This window comes from Schistocerca cancellata, chromosome 9 (assembly GCF_023864275.1).
Source record: "Schistocerca cancellata isolate TAMUIC-IGC-003103 chromosome 9, iqSchCanc2.1, whole genome shotgun sequence".
Classification (NCBI taxonomy): Eukaryota; Metazoa; Arthropoda; class Insecta; order Orthoptera; family Acrididae; genus Schistocerca; species Schistocerca cancellata.
The window spans coordinates 253,123,892-253,144,259 of record NC_064634.1 but is presented as its reverse complement, the minus strand read 5'-3'; the positions used below and the strand labels follow the sequence as shown (position 1 = coordinate 253,144,259).

General features: G+C 44.1%; 1 protein-coding gene across 1 annotated transcript in view; it reads right to left on the bottom strand.

Annotated features, from left to right (window-relative positions):
- LOC126100328 (enhancer of rudimentary homolog) overlaps window positions 1-18,765 on the bottom strand; it is a 66,674-nt gene extending 47,909 nt beyond the window's left edge. Inside the window, exons 1-2 of the mRNA XM_049910941.1 lie at window positions 18,663-18,765; window positions 18,461-18,548 (exon numbers count right to left, since the gene is read on the bottom strand). Of these exons, the coding sequence (XP_049766898.1) occupies window positions 18,461-18,548; window positions 18,663-18,752 (178 nt within the window). The 5' untranslated portion in view covers window positions 18,753-18,765. The remainder of the gene's footprint in view (window positions 1-18,460; window positions 18,549-18,662) is intronic.
- Window positions 18,766-20,368: the final 1,603 nt, after the last annotated feature.

Sequence of the window (20,368 nt, the reverse complement as noted above, 5' to 3'; positions counted from 1 at the left end):
AACCAATTGTTTACACACATCTTCACACTAAAATTGCCATATCTCTGTTCTTGTTGATCAGTGTAACTAAATGTTGGATGAAGCATCTTATGAGCAGTTGTACTGTGAAGACATGTACTGACAATGTAGAAAGTTTTGTCGGCAATGAAAGTTTGTGGTTATGTGTAACTGTGGAGAATAAACTAGGGAAACTGGAGCTGACAACATGGGTCCGCAATGTTGTGTGGACGTGGTTCTTTATGACATTTTTAGTTAGTTCCTGCGTGTGGGGTAAAGGGGGGGGGGGGAGGGGGGAGGAAGTGAGCGGGCAGCTTGCACACATGCAGATGCGGTGCTCTTATACACCATATATTCATATGAGGTAAGTTGTAACACAAAATCCTACAAATGTGGGCTGCTTCTACAAATGATGTAAACCGGTAAGGAGTCTACTTAGTTCTGCTTGTGACACAGAAGGTGATTCTGCATCTAACTGGCCTTATTCCTTCCCCGAAGCAGAAATCTGATGCGTTTTATTCAGTCTATCATGCTTTGGAATGCACTGGAACGAGAAATTCTCTATTGTTTAACTTGTCGCGAAATTGAAGTAGATACTTCCTGTGAGTTAGTATGCGCAGATGCCATTGTTGGCAACCAGAATAAAATAATAATTGGATTCTTTTACCGACCTCCCAATTCAGATGATACACTGGCTGAAAGGTTCAACGAAAACTTGAGTTAGATTTCAAAGACGTACCCAGCTCATATGATAATAGTTGGTGGTGACTTTAATTTACCCTCTACATGTTGGTGAAAATATATGTTCAGTTCCGGAGACACACATAAAATATCATCTGAAATTGTGCTAAACGCATTCTCTGAAAATTATTTCGAGCAGTTAGTTCATGAGCCCTCACAAATAGTAAACAGTTGTGAAAACACATTTGACCTCTTAGCAAAAAATTATCCGGAGTTAATAACAAGCATCAAAACTGATTCACAGATTAGTGAACACAGGGTTGTCGTAGCGAGATTGAATATTGTAACCCCCAAATCCTTGAAAAATAAGTGAAAAATATACCTATTCAAAGAAGCAGATAAAAAATTACTTGACACCTTCCTGAGAGGATCTCCACTCATTCCAAATTAATAATATAAGTGTAGACCAGATGTGGCTTAAATTCTAAGAAATAGTACTGGCAGCAATTGAGAGATTTACACCAAGTAAATTAACAAACGACGGAGCTGATCCTCCTTGCTACACAAAATGGTTTAGAACACTGTTGCAGAAACAAACATGCCAAATTTAAACAGACACAAAATCCCAAGATTGGCGATCTTTTACAGAAGCTTGAAATTTAGTGCGGACTTCAATGTGAGAGGCTTATAAGTTTCCACAACGAAACTTTGTCTCGAAACCTGGCAAAAAATCCAAAGAGATTCTGGTCGTATGTGAAGTATGTTAGCGACAAGAAACAATCAATGCCTTCTCCACGTGATAGCAATGGATATACTAGTGAAGACAGTGCTACCAAAGCAGAGTTACTAAACATAGCCTTCTGAAATGCCTTCACAAAGGAAAATGAAGTAAATATTCCAGAATTCAAATCGAGAACAGCCGCCAACATGAGTAACGTAGAAGTAAATATCCTCAGAGTAGTGAAGCAACTTAAATCAGTTAATAAAAGCAAGTCTTCTGGTCCTCCCTTTCGGAGTATGCTGATGCATTAGCTCCATACTTAATCATATACAACCGTTCGCTCGACAAAAGATCCGAACCCAAAGACTGGAAAGTTGCACAGGTCACACCAATATTCAAGAAAGGTAGTAGGAGTAATCCACTAAATTACAGGCTCATATCATTAACGTCGATATGCAGCAGGATTGTGTTCGAACATTATGAACTACCTCAAAGAAAAACGGTCTACTGACACACAGTCAACATGGGTTTAGAAAACATCGTTCCTGTCAAACACAACTAGCTCTTTTTTCGCATAAAGTGTTGAGTGCTACTGACAAGGGATTTCAGATCGATTCCGTATTTCTGGATTTCCGGAAGGCTTTTGACATGGTACCACACGAGTAGCTTGTAGTAAAATTGCATGCTTATGGAATATTGTCTCAGTTATGTGACTGGATTTGCGATTTTCCGTCAGAGGTCACAGCTTGTAGTAACTGATGGAAATTCATCGAGTAAAACAGAAGTGATTTCTGGCGTTCCCTAAGGTAGCGTTATAGGCCCTTTGCTGTTCCTTATCTATATAAACGATTTGGGAGACAATCTGAGCAGCTGTCTTTGGTTGTTTGCAGACGGCACTGTTGTTTATGGACTAATAAAGTCATCAGAAGATCAAAACAAACTGCAAAATTATTTAGAAAAGATATCTGAATGGTGCAGAAAGTGGCAGTTGACCCTAAATAACAAAAAGTGTGAGGTCATCCACATGGGTGCTAAAAGGAACTCAAACTTCGATTACACGATAAATCAGTCTAATCTAAAAGCCGTAAATTCAACTAAATACCTAGGTATTACAATTACGAACAACTTAACTTGAAAGGAACACACAGAAAATGTTGTGGGGAAGGCTAACCAAAGACTACGTTTTATTGGCAGGACACTTAGAAAATGTAACAGACTTACAAAGGAGGCTGCCTACACTACACTTGTCCATCCTCTTTTAGAATACCGCTGCCTGGTGTGGGATCTGATGGAGTACATCGAAAAAGTTCAAAGAAAGGCAGCACATTTCGTATTATTGCAAAATATGGGAGAGAGTGTCACAGAAATGATACAGGATTTTAGCTGGTCATCATTAAAAGAAAGGCATTTTACGTTGTGACGGAATCTTCTCATGAAATTCCAATCACCAACTTTCTCTTCCAAATGCGAAAATATTTTGTTGACACCAACCTACATAGGGAGGAACGATCACCATGATAAAATAAGGGAAATCAGAGCCCGTACGGAAAGATATAGGTGTTAATTATTTCCGCGCACTATACAAGATTGGAATAATAAGATAATTGTGAAGGTGGTTCGATGAACCCTCTGCCAGGCAGTTAAATGTGATTTGTGGAGTATCCATGTAGATGTAGATGTGATGTCATAAAACTATAATAGTTCATCTATGAAAACTTTCACATATTGTATGTGGACTGCTTAACAAACATGCCACCACTACCTGTCACCAACTGGTCACATCACCCAAAATTACCCAGGCCTTGAAATATTGAGCTGTATCTTTCACTTTTAATCTGTCTGCTGAGAAGGTGATATCCTATCAAAAAGTTTCAAGCCCACACCTCTCAACCTCTCACATAATTCTTAACATACTGAGTTTACTCCTACGCCCATTCTGCAGTCATGATGCCATTCCATGGCTTCAGGTTTCATACAATCACAGGCGCGCTCTCTCTCTCTCTCTCTCTCTCTCTCTCTCTCTCTCTCTCACACACACACACACACACTCCCCCCCCCCCTTCTCATTTTCCATCACTACTCTGTATCATGGTGACACAGGACTCTTAGCACAGCCTTTAACTGAATGCTGTCTATGTTTATAATAAGGTGTTAATTGATTTTTCTGGAGATATGCACTCCATACTGAGCAATGATTGGTGAAGAGGAACACAGGTTTCAAATTTTGGGAGGGTTCAAAACTATTTCCCAAATTGTTAGGGATTAGCTTTCAATGAGCAAATGACTGCATCTTCCGTATTATTAATGTTAGTGATCACCCTGCTAAACGTCAACTTTATCCTCGCAGAGCAGATACATAGGGTAAATATTGCTAGACTCAATACTCCAAAACTTCATATAGCTAATAACATCCAACCCCTAACCAGTCAAGGAGGTCAACACCCCTTTACAGAACTAGCACATCCTGAATTGTTGAAGTGATTACATGGGTAGAGACTTTCCAACAATTCCATACACAATTTGTTTTTGTTAGGGGGAAGACAATAAAATGAGGGGTCTGTGAGACTGTTGCTGCTTTTAATGATGGCAACATGGAATGTGTGACAGTGTACAGGACTTGATCCTGGAGTAAATTGCATCAGAGAACTTTAACAGATGGACAAGGTCCGCACCAATAAAGCAAAGTATGCTGCACTAAAGGCTACCAAGGAGTCCACAAGGAATAAAAGAAAAGATTCTTGGAAAATGGTCAAGAGACAATACACATTGTGGTGTACAGTGCTTCTGAGTGAGGGGGAGGGGGGGGGGAATTATTTGCCATTTCAAAATTTAGAAGCAGTTGCAGAAAATTTACACTTTCTGTTACAGTTTTCCCTAAATCTCAGGAGTTACTTAAGGTAGTACGGCCAAATTTTCTGGGATTTGCAGCAAGCAGATACCGAGTCGAGTGCACTAAAATAAAAACAATTTAATAATATGGAAAGCATAGACTGTTACTCACCACAAAGAAGGGGGCAATGAGTTGCAGACTGGTACAATGAAAAGAATGCTAAAAATGTTTCTATCATTTTTTCATAGCACATGTTGCAATGCAATGTCTCCTGTATGTGGTGAGGAACAAACTAACCTTTCCATATTACCATTATCTTGCAACTTTCCACTGTTTGAAAAACACAATGTAAAGTGTAACTAATATTACTTTGGAGCAAGTACACAAAATTTAACTGTATGGTTAAAAAACAGTATTTCCAAAACTAGTCACTGAAATGCAATAGTTTTAATACAGTACACTAAGAACATGATGTACAATGTCCATTAGCAGGTCCAGGTCCATTGCTCCAGTGATTTCTGAGATGTGAAAAAGCCAGTTAACACAATATAACATTGTTGATATAGGCATTCCAACTCCCCTTAGTGTGTTGCGCTTCTCGCAGGTTTTTCCCACACCCTCCCAAAAATTGACATTATCACACAGTGTCACAGAACTACTAATATATTTTCATGATACAACATATGTTAGCAATGAAATTCTTCTTTTCTTCATGTCATAAAATGTATACATTCACATTAAGATAAGAGTGCCAATAATCAATTAGTTGCGCGTCTTGAAATCATCATCATTTTACTGAATTTTATAAGCATGGCTAATATGCAGAGCATATGAATAGTGTGGCAACATTTGTTGTTTCTGGATTTGAGACACCACAGCACCAGTCGTACGTCATACCCCACAATGGTGGATGGGGTCTAACAACTGCAATGTCGAAGGTGACGTAGAACCATAGACAGGACTCCTGTAGTCTAAACGAGACTGGACCAGCGCTTTGTACAACTGCAGTAGAATAGATCAGTCTGCACCCCAGGTGGTATTGCACAGACATCTAAGAACATTGAGATGTAACCAGCACGGCCTTTTCAGCTGTCAAAGATAAGAGCCAAGTAAACAGGCATCGAAGACCACACCCAAGAAGTGATCGGTGTCCACCACCTCGAGGGATTGGCCATCGAAGAACAGGTCAGGATGGGGATGGACTGTATGGAAATGGCAGAAATACATGACACACAACTTGGCCATCGAAAACTGAACGCCATGGGAGAGAGACCAAGATTGCGCCTGGTAGATTGCTCCCTGTAGATAGCATTCTGCAGTACCCATGACAGAGGAAGCTATGTAAATACAAAAATCGTCAGCAAACAAAGAGGGGGACACTGCTGGCCCAACAGCCACCATCACCAGTCCATTAATGGCTACAAGAAAGAGAGGGATGCTCGGCACGGAACCCTGTGGAACCCCATTTTCTTGCCAATGGGAAGTGCTGTAGAAGGAGCCAACATGGACCTGGAAAGAGCGACAAGAAAGAAAGTTACGGATAAAAACGAGCAGAGTGCCACAAAGGCCCCATTCGCGAAGGGTGGTGAGTATGTGGTGGCGCCAGGTAGTGTCATAGGCTTTATGCAGGTCAAAGAAGACTGCAATGAGATGTTGCCGAAGGACAAAAGATGGGCGGATAGCAGACTCCAGGTGGACCAAGTTATCTGCCATAGAGCAGCCACAGCGAAAACCACCTTGATTCAATAATAAAAGGTCGCGGGATTCAAGGATCCAAAAACAGCCACCAACTCACTGGGCATTCAAGGAGGTTGCATAGGGTGTTGGTAAGGCTAACTGGACTGTAGCTATCCAACTGAAGTGGTGGCTTCCCATCTTCAACACCGGAATAACAAAGCTTTACTGCCACTTAGTAGGAAATACCCCCTCACTCCACAGATGGCTGAAAATGGTCAGTATACGAAGGTGGCCAGCCACCAATAAGTACTGGAGCATTTGGTTATGTATCCGATGAGGGGCGAGGGGGGGGGGGGGCGAGGGCACTGGTGAATTGCCACTCACTAAATGGGGCATTATAAGGCTCCAAGCAGCGAGAAACAAAAGACAAAGGCAGTCGTTCCGAGCTCTCTTTCAGGAGGAGGAATGTGGGTGGATACTGAGTTGATGCAGAGGTTTGGGCAAAGTGTTGAGCGAAATGCTCTGCGACAAAGTCCGGATGGATAAGGACAACACCATGAACAGAAATTCTTGCAACGCTGGTGGGAGGATGATGGCCAAAAATATGCCTGAGTTTCATCCATACTTGTGAAGAGGGGGTGTGAGGTACTATGGCAGCCACGTATCATTCCCAGCAAACCCGTTTCTGACATTTGATTAGGTAACAGGCCCAGGTGCGGAATCATTTAAAGACCAGAAAGAGAGAAGTAGAAGGGTGCTGCTTGAAGTGTTGAAGAGCACAGCGGCAGTCTTTTATGGCTGCAGCAATTTCCGGAATTGACCAAGAGACCATCTTCCAATGGGGGGAACCTGAGGAAGAAGGGATGGCTGAAACAGCTGCAGAAAGAATGGCAGCAATCAAAGTTGTGTAGACTCATCAATTCTGCTGTGTGGCAGTACAGGGGGGATGGTAGCAGAGGAGAAGGCACCACCATCAGCTTTAGAGAAGGCCCACCTGGGAGGGTGGCGGAGCGCGATACACTAAAGGAAGGTCAAAACAATCGGGTAATGATCGCTGTCACATAAGTCATCACAAACACCCCACTGAAAGGAGGGAAGAAGGCCGGGACTGCAGATGGAGAGGTCAATGGCAGAGAAAGTGCCATATGCCACACTTCAGCGTGTAGGAGCGCCGGTGTTCAGCAGACAGAGGTCAGGCCCTGCCAGAACAGCTTGAACTGTCCTGCCCAGGGCAGTAGTCTTGTGACTACCCCAAAGATGGTTGTGGACATTAAAATCTTCTAGAAGCAGGAAGGGAGAAGGGAGTTGTTAAAGAAGGGTGGTTAGGGCAAGGAATGTGGGCAGCCTGTCAGGTGGGAGGTAGAGATTAGAGATTGTGATTGGAGTGGCCTGATGGATCGTGACAGCAATTGCTTCCAGAGCAGTATGGAGGGGAACCCATTTACTAAAAATGTCCTTGCAGACCAAGGTGCAAACACCACCACAGGCCCGCAAGGGGCCAATTCAGTTCCAACAGAAAGTGTGGAACCCACAAAGGGTGGGTGAGTAAGAATTGACAAAATGGGTCTCCTGGAGAGCAATGCAAGCAGCAGAGTAGGAGGAAGGAAGGAGCTGCAACTTCAGGGAGTGCAAATATCCACTGGAGGATTCTCAGGCTGGGGTCCAAATGGGAAGGAAATGGACCGGAGCCAGTCACGCCGCATAGTTGCCATCCGTCATGGATAAGGATGGAGTAATGTCCATATAGGTGGGGTCAGACACTGTTGGTTCATTGGCTGGAGGGGGGGGGGGGGGGGGGAGGTTGGGAAGGTGGCACCTCACGGGGTACCAGAGGGGCCTTGCCCTTGTTCTTGTGTTTCTGCTTCTTCTCTTGTGAAGGAAGAGAAGGGCAGACTGCAGCAAGGTCAGGCACGGAATTACACCTGGCAATCTTGGCACCCACCGGCCACGGATCGCAAGGCCAATGTGGAGCTGCAGATTGCCTTCCTGGGGGATGCTGTGAAAAGGAGTCCCGGGAGGGAGCTCCATTACCCGCAGCTGCTGAAGAAGGGGAGCATTTCTCCGGCGGGAGAGGGGGAGCAGCACCTGAAGGGGTGGGGGTGGGTATGGGTACTGATGGGGAGGGGGAGGAGGAAGGTGAGGGTGAGGCAGAAGGTGTGGGACGAATGGGGCACGGCTGGGAAGAGGAGGGATAGGAGGGTGAATAGATATAACTGAAGCAAAAGTAGAAGTTGTAGGCATGGGATGCAGCCGGTCGTACTTTCAACAAGCCTCTTTGTAGGTAAGTTGATCGAAGGTCTTGTACTCTTGAATCCGTCGTTTTTTCACATACACCGGACATGCTGGCAAGCATGGAGGATGCTGCACATTACAATTTACACACACTGGCGGGGGAGTACAGGCACTCCCCTCATGGAGGGGGCACCCACAGTTACTGCAGAGGGGTCATTGGTGCAGCAGGAAGACATGTCTCCAAATTTTAAGCATTTAAAGCATCTCATCGGTGGTGGAATGTAAGGTTTCACATCACACCACTACACCATCACCTTAACCTTATCTGGGAGGGTACCCCCCTTGAAGGCCAGGATAAAGGCACCTGTATCGGTGCAATTGTTTATAGGGCCTCGCTGTACACGGCGGATAAATCGAACTCCCCACCGCTCGAGGTTTGCACGGAGCTCCTCGTCAGTTTGGTGGAGGAGAAGATCCCGGTGGAAAATGATGCCCTGTACTGAGTTCAAAAGACTGGTGTGGTGCAACGGAGACTGGGAAGTCACTGAGATGGTAACAAGCACGCAGGGCTTCAAATTGGGCAGCAGAAAAGGTCTTTATGAGCAAAGAACCACACCGCATTTTACTCATGGATTCCACTTCGCCATACTTATCTTCAATTGACTCCACGAAAAACAAAGGCTTGGTCGTGGCAAAACTTTCGCCATCTGTCCTGGTACAAACCAGGTACCGAGGGAAAGGTTTCAACCCAAGCCAGCGAGCTTGACCCTCTTCCCAGGGGGTGGTCAGGGAGGGGAAGGCCGAAGGATCGGAAGGAGGAGTGTCATGTCTTCTATCACTCTTAGAGACGGCCACAGAATGGCCAGGACGTCAAAGCTTTCGTCGCTTCATGTGCAAGGCATCCAGCCTAGTACCACCCACTCCAACCAGGGGCTCGTCCCGTGGGCGCCACCCAGCCACAGCAAGGGCCGTCTGGCATGGCGGCCATTGCCGGGAGTTCTGATGCCCCAAAGTGATGAGCATAGACTCCTTGGCATACACAAGGCATTAACAGCTCAGGTAGTAGCAGTGTGATCCCTGTGGTGTCAGGGGGCTTAGCCAAGTGGGTAATTAACAGCCCCACCACAAGGACTTGCTATCGTGCTGGTGACCTAGAAGGAAGGGGGCCAGGGTGCAAGGGGAAAAGGGAGGGGATGGGGAAAGGAGTCTGCACCATGGAAACTAGGTTGGGAGTTCATTCCCAAATGGGTCACACCGAACAGAAAACGTTGGAAATGGCGGTCAAACCCCGAGAGGACCAAAAATGCTGAAAATTAGATGGAAACAGCAAACTAAACAACAGCATATACCAAAACAAAGCCAGGAGGATAACCAGGTCGATATAAAGAAGTCCACCAATAGGTAAAGGAGGGGGGCAAAAACAGGGAAGGAGAGGAACCGGGATGGTAATGCAGTCTGGAAAAAAGAAAGAGACTGCAATAGCTCGGGGCCCTGTGTGCGCCACACATGTACCCACAAAAGGGACTGTGGGCCCCCTGCGGGTTCCATGCGAAGGTCATGAAACTGAAGGTGATAGATAAGGCTGGAGTAGTGTCCTTAGGAAGCAAATGAAGGCCAAGGTGAACACGGGCCACCATACGGAACCAAGGTGGTGAAGTGTTCACACCTACAGGCAAAGTTGCAGGTAGCGTGAAGTTAAGCCACCAGAGCAAGTGACGAAAGTGGACTCCAGGAGGTAGCAGACAGGAGGGATGCACCCCATACTTGTGATCGAAGGAGCCATCAAAGGAGGAGGCATAGGATGGGTGGCCTCAAATGGCAGACAGATGGCATGCACATCTGCTGAGGAGAAAATCACGGCAACAGGACAGTGGCAGTTCAGAAGCTTCAGCATACAGACTCTAAACCAAACAAGTGTAAAAGGCACCAGTGGCCAAACGGATGCCACGATGTTGGCTAGTGTTGAGACAGCGTAAGAGGAATGGATGTGCAAACGCATAAACAAAGCACCCACAGTCTAGTTTCGAACGGACAAGGGACCGGTACAAACGGAGGAGGGTGGTGCGATCTGCACCCCAGGAAGTACCACCGAGGACAGGTATGACATCAAGGGACCATGTACAGTGAGCTGCCAGGTAATACACATGGGAGGACCAAGAGAGTTTGCTATAGAGCATGAGCCCCAGGAATTTTGTAGTTTCAACAACAGGCCCAAGATATAAAGGTGGTGGGAGAAACCACTGTGCCACCAGAAATTCATACAAACGGTTCTGGCAGTGGAAAAATGAAAGCCATTGTCAATGCTCCATGAATAAAGACAATTGAGACATTGCTGAAGACACCGCCATTCAATGAGACAGGTCCATGGAGAACTGCAATAGATCGCAAAATCATCAACAAAAAGGGAGCCAGAGATACCTGGTGGGAGACAGCCCATTATAGGGTTAGTAGCAATAGCAAAGAGAATGACACTCAGGACGGAATCCTCTGGTACACCGTTTTCCTGGATAAAGGTGTCCTACACGACGTAACCCACACACACCTTGAAAACTCAGTCTTTTAAAAATTCCTCAAGGAAACGGGGCAGGCAGCCATGTAAGTCTCATGTGTAGAGAGTACGGGGGATACCAGTTCACCAGCAGGTGTCATAGGCCTTCTCCAAATCAAAAAACATGGCCACAGTCTGGGATTTCTATAGAAAACCATTATGACATGGGTGGACAAAGTGACGAGATGATCAACTGCAGAATGGCTAGCTTAAAATCCACACTGTGCAGTGGTTAGTAAATTGAGAGACTCGAGCCATCATACCAGCCGGGCATGAATCATATGTTCCATCAGCTTGAAAACAGCTGGTGAGAGATAGTTCGGTCACTATAAGGTAGGTGTTTGTCCTTACCGGGTTTAGGTATGGGTATGATGATGGCTTCACGCCAGTGACCAGAAAATGTGCCCTCTGCCGAGATGTGGTTGTACGTATTAAGCAGAATGTGCTTGCCCACAAAAGAAAGGTGCTGCAACATCTGAATGCGGACACTGTCTGGCCCTGGGGCAAAGGATCAGAATGAATTCAGAGCATGATCTAGCTGCCTCACAGTAAAGGTGGCATTGTAGCACTCACAATTCTGAGAAGAGAAGGGTATCGCCCAAGCCGCCTCCACTCGTTTCTGATGGAGGAAGGCAGGCAGATAGTGGGAAGAATTCGAAATTGCTGCAAAATGGCGGCCCAAGGGGTTGGAGATAGCAATATGGTCCACGATGACATCGTCTGCTACTGTCAGGCTGGAAATTGGGGAATGGATCTTGGTCCCAGACAGCCATTGGAGGCTGGCCCACACGACAGAGGAAGGGGTGGAACTGTTAAAAGAACTAGTGAATTAAATCCAGCTAGCTTTTTTACTATCCCAAAGAATGCGACAACACTGTTGACGCATCTGTTTATAATGAATGCAGTTTTCCGTCATTGAATGACTGTTAAAAATGTGGAAAGAACACATCCGCATGTGAATTGTGTTGCGGCATGCTGTTGTCCACCAAGTGACTGGGATATGGCATGGTAAAGAGGAAGGGCGAGGAATGGAATGATCTAAAGCAGTAAGGGTAACGTTTGTAAAATATTCCACCTGGTCATCACAACTGGGGAAATCTTTTTCTTTGAAGGTTGCCAAAGAGGAGTAAAGCTGCCAGTCAGCCTTAATAAGCTGCCATTTGGGTGTGCATGCAGGTGGGGTACTAGCCAGCAACTGGAGAGCACATGGGAAATGGTCAGTCGAGTAGGTGTCAGAAAGAACGTACCACTCGGCATGATGGGCAAGCTGGGCAGTGCAGGATAGGTCCAAATAGGAATAGGTGTGCGAGGATTTGGAAAGGAATGTGGGTCCTCCTGCATTAAGACAGAACAGGTTAAGTTGATTAAGAAGGTCATCCAAGAGGACACCTCTCTGACAGGTTCTGGGAGAACCCCAAAGGGGATGATGTGCATTAAAGTAGGGGAATTGGGTGAGGTAGCTGCCCAACAAGCTGGAGGAAGTCTGCCCTGGTGACATTGAATCACAGAGGGATATTAATGGTACAAAGGGAAAAAGTCAGGCGAGGAAAACAAAGTGAACTGCAACAGCTTGAAGATCGGTAATCAGAGATGGGTTGTCTATGAACATCATCCCATATGAGCGGCATGACTCCCCTATAAGATGGAATGCCGACCTCAGAGAGAGAGTCAAAACAGACCGGGAAGAAATGCGAAAGCTCAAAACGGTCGTGAGGGAGCAATTTTGTTTCCTGAAGGCAGGGTACAACGGATGCTGCAATTCTAAAAGCAGCCATAAATCCTCTTTGTGGGATCGAAGGCTGTGAACGTTCCACTGGAGGAGTCATGATGAGGAAAATGGAATGTGTGTCACCTTGGCGGCTGCCGAGTGCCAGTCTGTGAAGACTCGCTGCTACAGGGCACAGAGGCAAGAGGATCCTGCTCCATGAGCTGCACAGAAGCATCGGCTTTCTTATGCTGTCGGTCTGTGGAGTCCAACGCAGAAAAACGGTTCGCGGTGTCCACTGGTGACAGGGAGGCCAGCCGAGCAAAGGTATCACATGATGACGTGTTGAAGAGGATCTTCGAGTCTGCGAAGAAGAAGACCGTTTGCCTTTTGTTGGACGTCTTTGAGCCTTTCCGGTTAGTGAAGGAAGACTCAGATGTTGGTGAGCTGGAGGGACATAGAAGTAGTCACAGGAGTATTCCTCCTGTCCTTTCCAGCCTGCCGGTTGTGTAGCTGGTGGCTTTGTCCCTTGAGGCGAGAGTTTGATGGCTTGTTGCACAGCAGGACGAGGTGATGGCAATGCTACCTGGACACTGAGTTATTTCACAACCTCAGGGCTTAATTTGAGGTCACATGTCTATATGAACATGTCCTTCATGGAGCAAACGTAGCAAGACTAGAATTATAACTGCCAGACTTTAGAATGCAGGGTTTTATGACTAGCCAATAACTTGTGTGTGACTGGGTAAGACACTTTTTCTTCTACCTGGATCTCATGGACAGGTACATGGACATGGTACATGGTACAATCTCGAGAGGAGGCAGCACGATCGTCTTTGCAGTTTATACAGTGGCAGAAGGAGGTGGACAAACTTAGTCATGCGCATCCCTACCAAAGGTTACACATTTGGCTGGGTGTCGACAATATGTTCTAGTATGGTTGAAACAATGACAGTGATAGCAACACATTGGGTTCAAAATGAACAGTCGGACTACGATAATTTTATAGCCTAGTTTGATCTTAGATGGAAGCACCACTCTATCAAAGGTGCAAAAATAAGTGTGTTTGGACATTAAGGAGGAATCTACCTTTTTCGTCACCTGATGGACAGCAATGACACCCTAATCAGAGAGGTTTGATTGGATTTCGGCCTTGGTCAGACTGTCAAGCAGCCTAGTTTAAATAACACCATGGGAAGAATTCAAAGTACTATGGGCCTCGACCTGAAGGATAGCTGTGGAGAAGCGAGGTGTCAAACATTTGCGCTTGGAAATCAGAAGTAGTCTCTAAAAGCTAAGTGCCATTCCATAAACGAGAGCAGAATTTCACAGGGTTGGCAATTGCATGAACACCTTTCTGAATAATAAGCTGATTTACCATTGTGAAGGACTGACCGTCCTCAGTGCACGAAACCACGAGGAACCATGGTGCAGCTGGGAAGGGTCTCTGAATCGTTAGCCTCATTCTGTTTACTTTTCGTAGGCATGGATTGTGAAGATGATTGGCTCATTGCGAGAAAATCCCCATGTTTGCCAGCATCTCCAATGGCGCACTCCTTCCCAACTGGGGGACCCATTCACAAGTGGCCGCACCTGCCTTACGTGATTGTTTAAAACTCAGGTCACACCTCCCGAACACATGACAGAGGCCCAATCGGCAACTTGGGAAGGTAACAGCTCAGGCAATCACCCCTCCCTGGGCCTGGCCTGTACCAGGAGGCACGTGAAAACCCTACCCACTTGTTACCCAGTCACTTGCTACACATCAGATGTGTGGGCCGGCCTTCAGGAGTGCCTAGGCAGAAAGACGAAAAAGAGGAACCAAAACAGTGGTGAGACTTCTTATGCCAGAGATGAACAACGTGGAACATTGGAACATTCCCAGTAACACCACAGATATGTTCCCCAAGGAGGAGAAAGGGGGGGGGGGGGGGGGGGGGGGGAGAGATAGCAAGAGGTCAGACATGCAGGGAAAAGTTGCTGCAAAGGCTGCGGCCCTGTTGTAGCTAAGCATGAACCCGCCAAAGAGTGACGAGCTCTCGGGCTGGAGGCGGCACCTCGTTTGGCGAGCATATGTGGGATATGTCAGACAAGTAATATAACACAGAAAGCAAGACTTGCTCTTTAATAAAACCTCTTACGTATCAATTACACTTAAGTTCTGGACAATTTTTCTCAACAACAAATGGATCTTCTGCTAATAAAGCTTGTTCATTTATATTCATAATTAGTACAAGATTTCACCTTCAATCACTGAAATGATTTATTTTCAAGAACTCTGGCTACAAAACACCTGGAAAATCTCATACCCTCACAAAATACAACACCTACACCCAGAAATGCTGCTGCCCCATGCACACAGGGAGAGTCCTTGGCATCAGCATGATGTTAGTACACTGCTGATTGAGTACATTACAGCATTTCCATACATGCAGCCTGTGACAGCTTGCCTATCATAACTAGCACACAGAAAAGCCACCCTAAGGTTTTCATTTACATACTGAGTATCTTATTTTCTTTTTAATCTATGTATGATGGGAAAACTAGTTCTTTCAGAATAAGTTTACTCTTAAGTAGCTGCTGTTTGTCCAGAAAACAATATTGTGTGGAAACAAAAGCACCTGTAATGTACTCAATTCAAGTTCCCATACCTGGCACACCAAATGTGTTAATTTATTTATTGCAAATGCAGTGCTCAAGTATCCAATATTTGTAGTTATTACATGTATGAGGGGGAGTTGGAAAATACGTTTCCTCTTTCGACTGTGGGCAGAGTTGTGAGATAGGGGCGAAAGACGACACGGCAGATGAACACGCACGTGGAAGTCACCGCAACACCATTGGGTAGAGGTCAACCACGATCCAGCAGATGGCGCTGTCGCAGGCCTGCACAAAGCGGAGGCGAGCTTCTCAGTCTTTGCCCAGAGCTATGGAGAGAAGGTGCGCTTTGGAGTCATGGTCAAAGGTGGAAGTGAGAGCTGTTATCTGCTATGAATGGGCAAGTGGAGTATCAGGCACAGAAATTCATAACTGCCTTGTTGAAATGTATGGGTCAGGTGTGAGTGATGTCGAGATGGTGACAGCAATTCAGTGATGGACGTCAGCAAGTGCAGGACATACCGAGACCTGGACGGACGTGCACAGCCACTACAGACGCACATGTCAGGAAGGTGAATGACATGATTAAAGCGAACCAAAGTATTACCATCGATGGAGTAGCAGCAGAACTTGGAATCGGACATGAGTGAGTTCACAAGATCATCCACGACATTCTTTGATACAGGAAGGTGTCAGCACCATGGGTGCCCCGCCAACTGACACCGACACATGGAACAACGCATGGCGTTCAGCCTGGAACAGCTTGTGCATTACCATGAATCTGGCAATGACCTTGTGTTTTGGATTGTGACGGGGGATGAAACATGGGTCCACCATTACACACCCGAATTGAAGGCCGCATCCATGGAGTGGAAACATCTGTCATCACCTGTCCGAAAGAAGTTCAAACGCACTCCGTCTGCAGGTAAAATGCTACTCACCATTTTCTGGGACACAAAAGGATGTTTGCTGCTGGACTTTCTGGAGGATGCAACCATCAACGCTGCACAGTACTGTGCGACTCTGTCGAAATTGAAAGAGGTGATTCAGAAAAAGTGGCCTGGTCTTCTCAGAGACCACACACGGCACACAAAGTGACTTCCATCTGTTTCCTGCTTTGAAGAAGACTCCATGGAAGACACTTTGGCAGCAATGCCGACATCAAACAAGCCGTTCAACACTTCTTCCGTATGCAATGCCCTGATTTTTTCCTGGAAGGCTTTTTGAAGAAGCTTATAAAGCCGCATGACAAATGTCTCAATGTACTTGGAAATTATGTAGAAAAATAAAGATATGTCTTATGCTTAATGTCTCATTCTCTTTTTTTTTCCTTTCACAAACAACTCTGACCACAGTCGACAAGGGAAACTTATTTTCCAACTCCCCACGTTATTAATGTACATTAGTTTCTCAAGCTGTATAACATAAAAATCCATCACCCCTTAATTTCCAGAGTGGCTCCAACAAATTATAAACTAGATAAAGTTTTCCAGACTGGTGTTAGAAACTGAATTGGTTAAAGTACTGTACAGACATAGCACAACGTTCATCCTTCATTGAATGCTACTTTTCACACTTACGAATCTCAAATAAATCCAACCATTACAACCGCAGATATTATAATGCATAATTGCCCTTGACAAACCCTTTAAAACATGCATGAAAGTTGTTAAAATTAAAAACAAAGGAACAATGACTTAATTTTTTATCCTGAGTGACAGTCCATGCTTTGGGGATTAAAACAAATCCCTTTTAGGAGTCAAACCTTTCCCTTTATGTGATACTCTGTGTAATGGCAAACCATTGCTACAGGAAAATAAAATATGAAAACTTAAGCAAGCGTTACTCTCCTGTCTTGATGTTTTTACACAAAGGCACAAGGTACCATGCACCATATAGTGGCTTGCAAAATACATATGTATATGTAGATGAGATTATTTCTGCAATCCTTACACAACAGCATGCACAGTCTCCAAATGTCACATCATTTAGATGACAAGAAAATGGTAATTTATTTTCAAAATATTCAAAAGTGTCATTTTGTACCATCAAGGTATTAACAGTGACAAAACTTCCGAACTCTACAGGGCTACAAAATGGAAACAGATACAATGCTAAAATCTGGCATGGCCAGGCTACATCCAAATCAGAGATGGTGGATGAGACGGCCTGAATGACACCAGGGACACAAAACAGATGTGCATCATGTGTCACGTAGCACATACTGTATTTCCACCTACACAGTATAAAACAGACATAATATTATGGAAAGCATAGATTGCTACTCATCTCAGAGGATGTGTTGAGTTGCAGGCACAATGAAAAATACTGCAGAAGTATTTACTCTTAAGCTTTTGGAGAGGGTGGCTGTCTCTGTGTGTGTGTGTGGGGGGGGGGGGGGGGGTGCGTGCATTTCCTACTTCAGGCAAAGACCTTTGTCCACAAGCTTCTGAGTAAATACTTCAGCAGTCTTTTTCATTATGCCTGTCTACAGCTATGCCTACTGTATGTGGTGAGCAGCAATACATCCTTTCCATAATACTGTCGTTATTCAATCCTGGACTTTCCATTGCTTGTTAAAACAGAGTTATTCTAAACTGCAGTGAATGTATGAGCACAAGCAGTTGTGACTTTAGATGAGGTGTGCTTTAATGCAGTTCTACCATCAATCCATGCATACCTATTAGGCAACAGTCGCACATGATTCTAATATTTCAATGTTAGAACAAAATAAATGCTTCTCAAAACTATTTACCTGATATAAATATTAAAACAAGCACTCTGAATCGTGTTTACACCTGATACTGCTCAGTTTGAAGTTTTGCTCTATGTCCAACTAAGCCCTATGGAAAAACAAATTGAAATAACCCAAGAGTACCTTACCAAACAAAAAAATGCCAAACACCACTATTTCCCCTCATAGGCAACTGGTCATCTAAAACTGTTTCTAAATTTTTACTATTTGTTCACAAATTATTTCCCAGTTAACCAAATAACTTTTGACTTGAATGTAGCTCAATTCCATGTCGACCAGAATTGTAAATACAATTTTCTACAGTAAGGTCCAAATTTGGGTCAGAATAATTGATCCCCCAACGAAACTTAATCCAGAAGAATTACCACAATTACAATGTACACAAGATAACGTAAACAGGGTCAGATAGTGGTACTGTATGGAATAATTCTGACGCACCTCCCGATCAAATGAAATGAAAATCTGATGTAGAACAACAACATAGGACATAAACAGTCATTCTGCTCATAGTCGAAAATTTGTTCTCCCTGTACCTGCTGCAACGATTTATGAGAAGATCGACAGAAGATAAATATGCTAACTAATAGTTTACTAACTTCTGGCGAAAATCAGGTCGTAGCTACTATCAAATTTGTAAAACACGTCCACAAATACCAAAACAAAACTTTCCCTTATGTTGTTAATTCTCTATCACGCACTGAGTACAGTTGCCTTACCTTCCATGCATTCATTGACCGATTCAAAATCGGAATATGTTCTCGTTTCCGGCTTTGGTGCGGGTTGGATTAGAAGTATCGTGTGACTCTACAACAAAAAACAAGCCTATGACAAGTACTGGTTCCATAAAATTCTAAAGCTGTAGAAATTTTACCAGAAACAAACAAAATATACAGCAAACGTTCATTCACTTTACAATACCATTTTCCTGCTTAGCAAGACGCTATTAGCCAATAAGTCACCCCAACCGCCTCTCACAACACCGTATTGCCCACAAACTTCTTGTATCATAAACCAAAGTGTTTTAGCATTCAAAACATTTCGAAAAATATTATCTTTGCAGTCTAGAAGCTGATAGTCAACATGCTATACAAGCCTGCACATGCATACCTTTACCAAAATTTGTGCCATCAAAATGGATTGTGGAAACACTCTACGGGCTCATCTCCTCTGACATGACAGTCATCAGGGTGAAGTTGTTTCATTTCAGGGTGATTCTCTGTGCACGTCTACAGAAAGGAATGTCCCCGTCAAACAGAGAAGTGTTTACTATTGTGGTAAGTCACCACAACACTTCGCTTAGCCAAATAATGAACGGTAAAGGTGGGTTTTTGAAATACTGTATGTGATACACAAATTCGGAACCTTGTAATAGAATTAAGAGTCTAGCAATGACAGCAGAGGTTATTAACATCCAAAGGGAAATTCATAATGAAAGTATTCCCAAAATTGCGTATTTTCCTTATTGGTGAAAGATGAAACAATATGAAAAATAACTTCCAAATATTTCGAATCTCGTCATATATGTTCAAGTAAACATGCACATAAAAGTACCTCAAACAGTATTTACAAGGCAATGTGCAATACCTTTTTGCTTTATCCATCGTGTATTGTGCTCTTCCCAAATACAAAAAAATATGAAAACAATTGTATTTTTCTCCTTTGGTAGACCCGACGCTTTCGCTGTTAATCTGTTTACGTTCTTTTCTAAGCACAGCGTAAACTTTTTCTTTGTATAGGCACTGTAAAACCTACACAGTTTTTCGCTTTTATACATTTCACCTCACACTCGTAGGGAAAATATCCAATGCTCATGTAGCCTTCACAGACTATCGCGAAATAAAAGCGGAAATAAAGATTAAGAGGGCTCAAAGCACGAGAGGTCTCAAAGCACAAAATCCACTGCTGTAACGTGAGTAAGCGCGACGATAATATGTTCACTTCTGCTATTAGCACAAGACGTAACTCCCCATCTCACCCTCAGCCCCCCCCCCCCTCTCCAAACATACACATCCAATGATAATCTCATACCTTTTCTTCCTAGGACTTCTTGGCATTGTAGTTCCATCCAGCTCCGTTTATGGTATAAGTGAATTCGATCAACTGAAATGCTTTGTGGAACTTGACGTTTAGTTCCGTTAAGTCCACTATAAATTGCTCTTCTACTGGCCACATGATATGCGCTTCCCCCACCACCACCCAACTGCTGGTAATGGATCTGCTGTCATTCTGTTTCTGTTGGGTCTATAGCATACATCTTGGGCCGTTTGTTTATGTATGTGAACAGTTATTGTCATAATAAAAATGACCTTTCTCTTAGACTGCACAAATAAATATGTTGTAAAGCGACGAATTGTTCCTAAACTTTTGTTGACAATTCTGATATTCTAAGAGAGATCACTTACAGAGATTAATATGTACATCGGTCTTTACCCATTTAACAGAGAACATTAGAACTAAACCGATTCCTTAAGTAAACTGACAAAGAGACAGAGCGAAAAGATTCTGTTACAGTACTATACAAAATGCAAAAAATGTACATATGAAATTATGTATGATATACAAAAATCACAACAGGAACACAGAAAAATCATTAAGACGCCTCCTACTTTATTTTTCTTCTTAAT